The sequence below is a fragment of the Vicia villosa genome, linkage group LG1 (assembly GCF_029867415.1).
Source record: "Vicia villosa cultivar HV-30 ecotype Madison, WI linkage group LG1, Vvil1.0, whole genome shotgun sequence".
Taxonomy (NCBI): domain Eukaryota; kingdom Viridiplantae; phylum Streptophyta; class Magnoliopsida; order Fabales; family Fabaceae; genus Vicia; species Vicia villosa.
Genome location: NC_081180.1, coordinates 212,877,547 through 212,888,608, shown reverse-complemented (window position 1 = coordinate 212,888,608; position 11,062 = coordinate 212,877,547). Strand labels below are relative to the sequence as shown.

Below are 11,062 nucleotides of genomic sequence, written 5' to 3'. Positions count from 1 at the left end.
AAGCATTAACAGATGAGTTCTGGATTAATGCCATGCAGGAAGAACTAGGCCAGTTTGAAAGGAATGAAGTATGGGAGCTGGTACCAAGACCTAAAGGTACTAATGTCATTGGAACAAAATGGGTTTACAAGAACAAGTCAGATGAACTGGGAACTGTTATCAGAAACAAAGCAAGGCTTGTTGCTCAAGGATACACTCAAGTTGAAGGAATTGACTTTGATGAAACCTTTGCTCCTGTTGCTAGACTTGAGTCAATTAGATTATTGCTAGGAGTTGCTTGTATTCTAAAATTCAAACTATACCAGATGGATGTGAAGAGTGCTTTCTTGAATGGATACTTGAGTGAGGAAGTTTATGTGGAGCAACCTAAAGGTTTTGCTGATCCAAACCATCCTGACTATGTGTACAAACTAAGAAAAGCTCTTTATGGCCTGAAACAAGCCCCTAGAGCTTGGTATGAGAGACTAACTGAGTTTCTTACTAGTAATGGGTACAGGAAAGGAGGGATAGATAAAACTCTTTTTGTTAAAGATGAAGGAGGAAAGATCCTGATTGCTCAAATCTATGTGGATGATATTGTGTTTGGTGGGATGTCAGACAAGATGACTAGACATTTTGTTGATCAGATGCAATCAGAATTTGAAATGAGCCTAGTTGGAGAATTAACTTATTTTCTTGGGCTGCAAGTTAAACAGATGGAAGACTCAATCTTTCTCTCTCAGAGTAAGTATGCTAAAAACATTGTCAAAAAGTTTGGAATGGAAAATGCTACTCACAAAAGAACACCAGCTCCTACTCACTTAAAATTGTCCAAAGATGAAAAGGGAACTAGTGTTGATCAAAGTTTATACAGAAGCATGATAGGAAGCCTGCTGTATCTCACAGCCAGTAGACCTGATATTGCTTTTGCTGTTGGGGTGTGTGCTAGGTATCAAGCAGATCCAAAGATCAGTCATATCAACCAAGTCAAGAGGATCCTGAAATATGTGAATGGTACTTGTGAGTATGGAATGCTCTACTCTCATGGGTGTGAACCTATTCTCACTGGATATTGTGATGCAGATTGGGCTGGAAGTGCTGATGACAGAAAAAGTACTTCAGGAGGATGTTTCTTCTTGGGGAATAATCTTATTTCATGGTTCAGCAAGAAACAAAATTGTGTGTCTTTATCCACTGCAGAGGCAGAATACATTGCAGCAGGAAGTAGTTGCTCTCAGCTTGTTTGGATGAAACAAATGTTAACAGAATACAATGTCACACAAGATGTCATGACATTATATTGTGACAACTTAAGTGCCATTAACATTTCAAAGAATCCCATTCAGCATAGCAGGACCAAGCACATTGATATTAGACACCACTACATTAGAGATCTTGTTGAGGATAAAATAATTGCCTTGGAACATGTTGCTACAAATCTTCAACTGGCTGACATTTTCACAAAAGCCTTGGATGCAAATCAATTTGAAAATCTAAGAAGTAAACTAGGCATTTGTCTTTGTGAAGGATTATAGCAATTAACCGGGTGTGGGGCCAACATTATTTCTCTCTCCAAATATTTGCTATCATTACACATTAAAGTGTATTTTCCCCCTCTTTTACAATTTGTCCAAACGGTTTCCATTCCCCCAAAACCTATCTTCAGCAATCACGCTACCTCTCTGTGTCGTTGCATTCACAAACCTTTCCCCAGCATTCCATTTTCTCTCACCATGTCTCAGAGTTCTCCCTCAAAGAAATCGTCTCCTCCCTCTGAAACAGCATCAGGATCTAGGGCACCAAATGTGGTGAGTGATCAAGATGTTGTGTTGAATGTTGTGCCATTGAACACTGTTCCTGCTACCGATCCTGTTCGTAGTCTACCAAGAAAGATGCATGCAAGAAAATCAACTGGTGGATCTGTTCCAGAAACCTTTTCTACTCAGGGTAGAGAGGGCTCTGCTTATGTTCACAATGCAATCGCAGGAATTGTCACAAGAATCTTGAATGAAGGGCACAAGGTTGATGGAATATCTGTTCCTCTAGCCCAAATTCCTGCCTCTAAGAACAGCAAAGATGATCAAGATGATCAAGATGATGCTAGCAAAGATCAGGATGATGTTGAGACATCTGTTGATAACAATGATGAGACCCCTGGTGCCAAAGATGTTGAGACATCTGAAGCTATCAATGTTGAAACATCTGGTACTAAAGATGCTGAGATTCTTGAACCTGAGAAAGCTGAAGAGGTTCCTGTTGCTCCTTCTAAAGAAACTCTTAATGAAGGCCCTACTGTGCATGATGTGGTGAATCTGGATGATCTGGATGATTCTATTGACATTGCTGATGATGAGCTCATCTCTAGCATCTCTCATAGAGTCAAGACTCGTAAGGGCAAACAGGTTTGTGATCAAGATTTCTCCAAACCTCAAGTTACTCATCAAAAGAAGGTCACTATAAAGAAGATCAAGAAGGTTCTTGCTGAACCTTCAACCACTGGGAGCAAGATTGATGTGAAGAAGAGGAAGGAAAGAAGTGTTTCTGCCCCTGAAGACGATGTCTTAAGTGATGTCCCTGACATCCCATCAAAGAAGAAGATTGCTGTCAGAAAATCCTCCACAAAGGTTCGTGATGTTCCCTTGGACAACATTTACTTGCACTATGCTTCAAATGCCATCCAGTGGAAGTTTGTTTATCAAAGAAGGCTGGCTCTAGAAAGAGAATTAGCAAATGATGCTCTGGAATGTCAAGAGGTCATGAAGCTCATCAAGTCTGCAGGTTTGATTAAGACTGTTACTCATTTTTCAAAGTGCTATGAAATGCTTGTGAAGGAATTTATTGTGAATTTGTCTCAAGATTGTGGTGATGGAAGAACTGATGATTTTCATAAGGTGTATGTTAGAAGAAAGTGTATAGATTTTTCCCCTGCTGTTATCAACCTATATCTAGGTAGAGATGCTGAGGCTCAACCTGAGCTTGAAGTAACTGACAATGAAGTATGCAATGTTATCACTGGTGGTAAGGTCAAGAAATGGCCCATAAAGAGTAAATTGTCTGCTAGTCTTTTGAATGGCAGGTATGCCTTGCTGCACAAAATTGGTGCTGCAAACTGGGTGCCTAACAATCACACTTCTACCATTGCCGTTAGGGGTGGGAATAGGCCAGGCCGGCCTACAGGAGCCTACGGCCCAGCCTACATAGGCCTAGGCCAGGCCAGGCTTATTTAATAAAGAGGCCAGGCTTAGACTTTTTTAAAAGCCTATTTTATTTAATAGGTCAGGCTTAGGCTATTAAAAAAGCCTATGAAGCCTTATAGGCCGGCCTATATTTTCATATATATATATATATATATATATATATATATATATATATAACAAATGATAAATAGGTTCACTTATATATGTATATATAGGCCAACCTACAAGACTTCTTAAGTTATATAAATTAATTGAAAATTTTAATGAGATACAGGCTTTTTAAATAGGCTTTCAGGCCAGACCAGACTTTTAGAAAGGCCAGGCCAGGCCAAAAAACTGAGCCTATGATAGGCCTTAGGCCAGGCTTAGGCCTTTTAAGTTTATCATAGGACAGGCTCAGGCCTTCTAAAGCCTAGCCTAGCCTAGCCTATTTCCACCCCTAATTGCTGTTGGCCTAGGTAAATTCATTTATGCTGTGGGAACCAAGACAAAATTTGACTATGGGACCTACATATTTGATCAAACTATGAGGTATGCTGGTACCTCTGCTACCAAGCTCCCCATTGCATTCCCATCCCTGATATGTGGGATAATCCTCAAGCAACACCCTGGAATTCTGAAAAGTAAAGATTCTGTATGTAAGAGGGAAAGTGCTTTGTCTTTTCACTACAAGCTGCTCCAGAGGTCTGATGACATGACATCTGCTGGGACATCACAACCCAGCAAGTCTGTGAACAAAGCCCTTCTTATTGCTGAGCTGAAAGAGACTTGTAAGGAGTTGGACAACAGGAAGATGAAGCTTGAAAAGCTCATCCAAAGTCTTGAGCAGTCTACAGATGATGATCTTGCTGGTGGAAGGGATGGTGACAATATGGATGAAGACAAAGGTGCTGATAGTGGGGCTGAGGAAGAGGCTGAGGATGGTGAGGGCTCTGAGGATACTGGGAGTAGTGATGCTGATGAAGAGACTAGTAGCTCAAGTGATGACAATACTGGTGGCTCTAGTGATGAAGACAGTGATGGGTCTGATGATTAGCTCTGATTCTGTTTGTGTTTGGCTCCTTTTGTGGCTAAAAAGGGGGAGTAATGGTTGTTTTGGTGGTTTTGGTTTTTTTTGTTGTTGATCTTTTTGGTTGATGGATATGGTTGTATTGTTGTTTTCTTATATTTTGGTTGTTTCCTGGTTCTCCTTGACAATGACAAGTGGTATTCTGTAACAGTTGATTAAATAGATGTTTTCTGGATTTCTGGTGATTAATCAAGCTGGCTGTTGCTTGCTTACAAAATTTATTTTTCTGTTGTTGGCTGTTGTGTATGCTCTGATATCTGTTTGGGTACATCAATTAGTGTTTTAGCCAAAAATTTGCCAAAGGGGGAGTTTGTAGATGTTGTTGATTGGCTGTAATTTTTGGTAAAACTCATTGTGTTTCTATCTTGTCAAATCTGGTGTCATGACATGCATTCTACTGTTGTGAAGTTTTTCTTATGCAGGCCTTTACTTGATGTCAAGGCCGATGTCATGACATTCGCAGCTGTTACGTTCTTTTCTGTTACTATTTATGGTTATGTGATCTGATAAGATCCTATGCGCTTTATTTGGAAATGTTGGATTTTGATCTGATTCAAGGACGTCTTTGATGATTATTATTTTTAGTTCCTTGATTTATGGAAATTAGTTTTATTAGGTTTAAAACTAATTTGGATCCAAGGCTCAGCTGCTGCGTTTTCTGAAGGCTATATATTTTACGAAGAAGCTGAAGACCAGATTAGGGTTTTTGTATTGAGAAGCTTTAAGAGTTCTTTGTTTTAAGTTTTTGCGTTCTAGCCTTCTTGTAAGCCAAACAATCATCATGATGATTGTCTTGGTCTAGGTGTTTTGGTTTGAGTTGTAAGAAGTACTCGAAGCTTTTAAGCAAGAGTACTATTGTACTTGATTAAAGCTTTTAAGCAAGATCAAGTTGTGTCCTTGAAGTGTGTCTTCTTTTGTTATTCGTAGAGTGTTTTTCATCACTGCTGTGATTGAGGGGGAGTGAGTAGGATCTCTGATCTAAGTAGTTTTAGATTGAAGTTGCATTGGGTAGATATTAAGTGAAAGGAGTAATCTTGATCTGTATTACCTTTAATTGATATTACTTACAGTGGACTTCCTCCCTGGCTTGGTAGCCCCCAGATGTAGGTGTGATTGCTGAAGGATAGAAAAACACTTAGAAAGGGGGGTTTGAATAAGTGTAGCTTTAAAAACTTAACAGATAAAAATAAATTGCACAGTTATTTTTATCCTGGTTCGTTGTTAACTAAACTACTCCAGTCCACCCCTGCAGAGATGATTTACCTCAACTGAGGATTTAATCCACTAATCGCACGGATTACAATGGTTCTCCACTTAGTCAGCAACTAAGTCTTCCAGAGTCTTCTGATCACACACTGATCACTCCAGGAACAACTGCTTAGATACCCTCTAAGACTTTCTAGAGTATTCTGATCCACACGATCACTCTAGTTACAACTTGCTTAGATAACCTCTAAGACTTCCTAGAGTATTCTGATCCACACGATCACTCTAGTTCCTTACAACTTAATGTAATCAATTCTAAGAGTATTACAATTGCTTCTTAAAAGCTATAATCACAAACTATGATATTTCTCTTAACGTTTAAGCTTAATATCACTAATATATTACAACAGCAATGTAGTGAGCTTTGATGAAGATGAAGATTCTGAGCTTTGAGTAGAACAGAGTTTCAGCAAGTTAATATGAGTTGTTTTGTTCAGGATCGTTACAAATTGGTTAACCTTGCTTCTCATCAGAACTTCATATTTATAGACGTTTGAGAAGATGACCGTTGAGTGCATTTAATGCTTTGCGTGTTCCGTACAGCATCGCATTTAATGTTATACGCTTTTGTCAACTACCTCGAGCCTTGTTCACGCTGTGTCTACTGACGTAGCCTTTAATAGCTTTTAACGTTCCTTTTGTCAGTCAGCGTAGCCTGCCACTTGTACTTCCTTCTGATCTGATGTTTGTGAATACAACGTTTGAATATCATCAGAGTCAAACAGCTTGGTGCAAAGCATCTTCTGATCTTCTGACCTTGAAGTGCTTCTGAGCGTGATACCATCAGAACTTCAGTGCTTCTGATCTCATGTTCTTCTGATGCTTCCATAGACCCATGTTCTGATTCTGCTTCGACCATCTTCTGATGTCTTGCCAGACCATGTTCTGATGTTGCATGCTGAACCCTTTGAGACAAAGCTTCTGAGCGCTGAATTATGCGTACTCTTTATATATTTCCTGAAAAGGAAATTGCATTGGATTAGAGTACCATATTATCTTAAGCAAAATTCATATTATTGTTATCATCAAAACTAAGATAATTGATCAGAACAAATCTTGTTCTAACAATCTCCCCCTTTTTGATGATGACAAAAACATATATAAATGATATGAATTTGCGATCAGAAAGAGCAGACGGCAAAAGACAAATTACACAGCTATAGCATAAGCATATGAATATGTCTCCCCCTGAGATTAACAATCTCCCCCTGAGATAAATAATCTCCCCCTGAAATAAATACTCGAAGAACTTTAATAAAAGACTTCCCTGATTATTTCGGTAGAGACGATCACATAAGCTTCTGTCTTCAGAGAATTCATAGCTTCTGACTTCTGCTTCCATTGGACAGCTTCAGAACTAGAATTTTTTTAGATCCCTAGAACACTCACAGCTTCTGATTCCTGCTTCCATCTAGGACAGCTTCAGAACTTGAATTTCTTTGATCTTCAGAACATTCACAGCTTCTGATTTCTGCTTCCATTTAGGACAGCTTCAGAACTTGAATTTCTTTGATCTTCAGAACATTCACAGCTTCTGATTTCTGCTTCCATTTAGGACAGCTTCAGAACTTGAGTTTTCTGGATCTTTAGAACATTCACAGCTTCTGATTTCTGCTTCCCTCGGATAGCTTCAGAGCTTTGAATTTCTACCAACATCACTTCATGCTAGATTTGTATCAGAACATTGTTGAATGTACCAGAGCATCATCAGAGCATCTCTACATCCTGAAATGTTACAGAACAAAAACTAAACGACAAAAGTCAGCATGAACGAGTCAGAACATAAAATGTATATTAGAACACATGATATGTATCAGAGCCATATAGGCTAAAATAATGTATCAGATGCAAATAGAATTTTGTCAGAACAAATAGACAAATTTTGGATCAATTTCTATTATCAGTGCTTCTGATTCATTCTTCTTTCTTGCTTCTGATTTCTGAAGCTTGACAGCACTTAGCTTGCTTCAGTTTCCATGAGCTTATTCTTTTTACAGAATAACACTTCTTATGGTTTTGCTTCTTGTGTTTGCTTTGAAGATTCTCTTCACTTCTTTATACCTGCAAAACACTTAAACCATATAGAACTTGCAGTTCTTGTTAGTAAATGTGTGGAAGCTTTACCCAGCAACTGATAGATTTATCAAATCATTTATCATTTATCTTCTCCCCCTTTTTGTCATAACATCAAAAAGAATATTTCAAAAGATTCAGATGAAAAGCAGGAGACAAAAGGAAAGAAACATAAATAACTTTTCATTGATTTCAACAAGAAAGATTACAAGAGAGGAATGCAAGAAAACAGATGCAACAAGGAAAGAAAACTACAAAGACCAAAGGACTAAGATCCTAGCCTACGCAAAATCCGCGCCAGAACATCATGAATCCCGTCAGTGCTTGTAGCTTGCCTTGCCATGAAGGAGCGAAACTCAGCATTGGCTACTTCTTGCGCGTCCAAACGAGAAGCCAGCATAGCTTGATTCTGATGAAGAGCTTCCAAGGTCTCCATCAGAGCTGAGGTTTCACCAGAAGAAGAGGCACCTGAATTTCTGCCAAAAGGGACAACAATCTCAGCAGGGTGATCTTCTGGGAGATCTTCAGTTTGTGCATCTTCCATTTCCTCATCTGAGTCTGACTCAGAAGTAGCCTTAGCATATTCTGGTTCAGGCAGCTCAGAAGTTCCAACTTCCAACGCTTGAAGAATAGCTGCTAGGTTTGTTGGAGGAGTAGGACCAGCAACTTCAGCAGGATAAACCACTACTGGAAAGACCATGTGAGGTGCTTTTTCAGAAGGGTTCATTCTGAACCAGTTGAACAGCCACTGAAAGTCTCCAGTCAGCACAGGAAACCATGGTCTCCACACCACGATGTCTCTGCAGAGATTTTCTTCTTCCAACTCATCTGCTGGTATCTTCTCCTCAAGAACACTTCTGTTCCTGATGAGATGGTGATAGCTGCTTTCACCAACTTCCAACCGAAGACCACGAACACCAGGAGCTTCAGACATAATCCTTCTCTGAGTGTCTGTAGCCTTAGCCAGAAAATCCTGACGAAAGGTATCCCAAAGGTTGCTTGTAGCATACTCATCCAGATGGTTAAGGTGAGCAGCACCCAGGATCTCCAACCAGCCATTTACATCAGAATGTAAAAGCTCCAGAAATGATTGAGTGGTAGGAGTTGGAGGGTTGACAGTGAACCTGGAGTCGGGAAAAACAACACTATAGGGGTTAGGTGTTCTGGTGGGAAAAGGGTGTGAGAGAGATGAAGAAGTATCTGATGGATGGATTGAAGGAGAGGAGATATCAGATGGTGAAGAAGGTGGTTCCGAGAGGATGAATGAGGAGGAAGAGGTGGTGGAGGTCTGTAAAGAGGGAGGTGATTGAGGGGTACCGTCAAGGGGTTGATACACACGTCTAGAGTAATTTCCAGACATCATAGCTTCAAACGGGTTCACTTTGAGAGGGTCATAGGTGATCCTTACTCTTTTTGGTTTGGTTTCTGGTTCAGCAGTTGCCTTTCTCTTTTGTTTCCGATCATTATCTTGATTCCCAGAGCTTGACGATGGATTCATAATGAAGTTGCAGATATTGGAAACTGCTAGGGTTTATGATATGAATGCAAATAGAGAGAACGAAAAAGAAACTGAATGCAAAGTGAGAGAAATATAAGAGGGAAAAGAAACGTTTGAAGAATATAAAAAGAAATCTGAAAGAGAGTAAATGATGAAAAGCATTTAATGTTACGTGACGTGAGGAGAGATAATAATGACAAAAAACGTGATTTGCACAGTTACCTAAGTAGACGTCCCCTCAACTGCACGCACGCTTGTCCAGGAGTAGTGAACACGTGTTTCCCATCTGGATAGCCAGTTATAGCTGTTTTGCTTTTGAAGAGATTCTGAATCAACTATTATATTGAATCCATCTGGTCTAGGAACAAGATCCCAAACATCATTCCTTGTAAACTGATTCAGTTCTTCTTGCATAGCAATTATCCAGTCTGGATCTTCTAGAGCATGATCAACAGAAGTTGGCTCGATCAAAGATACAAGACCTAATTGACAGTCTGCATTGTTCTTAAGGAATGCTCTTGTTCTTATTGGATCATCCTTCTTTCCAAGAATGACATCTTCTGAATGACCAGAGATGAGTCTGGATGATCTTCTGACAGATGGTTCTTCAGAAATGCTTAGATTTTCCAGAGAAGCTGATACTTGATCTTCAGATTCTTTGCTTCTGAGAAGCTCTGCTTCTGATGCGTTGCTTCTTGGCTCAACAACTTCTGATATATCAATATCACAATCTGCAAAATTATCAAACTGCTTTGGTTTTTTCAGAACCAAGCTTATCATCAAACCTGATATTGATTGATTCTTCTACAATCAATGTTTCAGTATTGTATACTCTGTAGCCTTTTGAGCGTTCAGAATATCCAAGAAGGAAACATTTTTGTGCTTTGGAATCAAACTTACCAAGATGATCTTTAGTGTTCAGAATAAAACATACACATCCAAAAGGATGGAAATATGAAATGTTGGGCTTTTTATTCCTCCACAATTCATAAGGAGTCTTATTTAGAATAGGTCTGATAGAGATTCTATTCTGAATATAGCATGCAGTGTTTATTGCTTCTGCCCAGAAATGCTTAGCCATATTGGTTTCATTGATCATGGTTCTGGCCATTTCTTGCAGAGTCCTATTTTTTCGTTCTACAACTCCATTTTGCTGTGGAGTTCTAGGACAAGAGAAATCATGGGCAATACCATTTTCTTTGAAGAATTCTTCAAAGGATCTGTTCTCAAATTCACCACCATGATCACTTCTGACCTTTATGATTTTACACTCTTTTTCAGATTGAATCTGAATGCAGAAATCAAAGAACACTGAATGAGACTCATCTTTGTGTTTCAAGAATTTTACCCACGTCCAGCGGCTATAATCATCTACGATGACTAATCCATATTTCTTCCCTCTGACAGATGCTGTTTTTACTGGACCAAACAGATCAATGTGCAAGAGTTCTAATGGCCTTGAGGTAGAAACAACATTCTTGGACTTGAATGCAGGTTTGGAGAACTTGCCCTTCTGACATGCTTCACAAAGAGCATCTGATTTGAATTTCAGATTAGGGAGTCCTCTGACAAGATCCAGTTTGTTAATCTGAGAAATCTTTCTCAAACTAGCATGACCTAATCTTCTGTGCCAGACCCACTGCTCTTCAGAAACAGACATAAGACAAGTCACCTTCTGACTCATAAGATCTTGCAGATCTGTCTTATAAATGTTGTTCTTCCTCTTGCCTGTAAATAGGATTGAGCCATCCTTCTGATTTACAGCCTTGCAAGACTTTTGATTAAAGATTATATCATAACCATTGTCACTCAATTGACTGATAGATAATAGGTTATGTGTTAATCCTTCTACAAGAAGTACATTAGAAATGGAAGGAGAGTTACCAGACTTTATAGTTCCAGAGCCAATTATCTTGCCCTTCTGATCTCCTCCAAACTTGACTTCTCCTCCAGACTTAAGCACCAGGTCTTGGAACATAG

The 11,062-nt window shown here is 39.2% G+C and overlaps 1 protein-coding gene across 1 annotated transcript; it reads left to right on the top strand.

Moving 5' to 3' along the window:
• Positions 1-1,712: 1,712 nt before the first annotated feature.
• On the top strand, positions 1,713-4,212 carry LOC131594515 (uncharacterized). Its single transcript, XM_058866672.1, has 3 exons — positions 1,713-1,850; positions 2,094-2,544; positions 3,635-4,212. The coding sequence occupies exons 1-3, from the start codon at positions 1,713-1,715 to the stop codon at positions 4,210-4,212; spliced, it is 1,167 nt and encodes a 388-aa protein (XP_058722655.1).
• Positions 4,213-11,062: the final 6,850 nt, after the last annotated feature.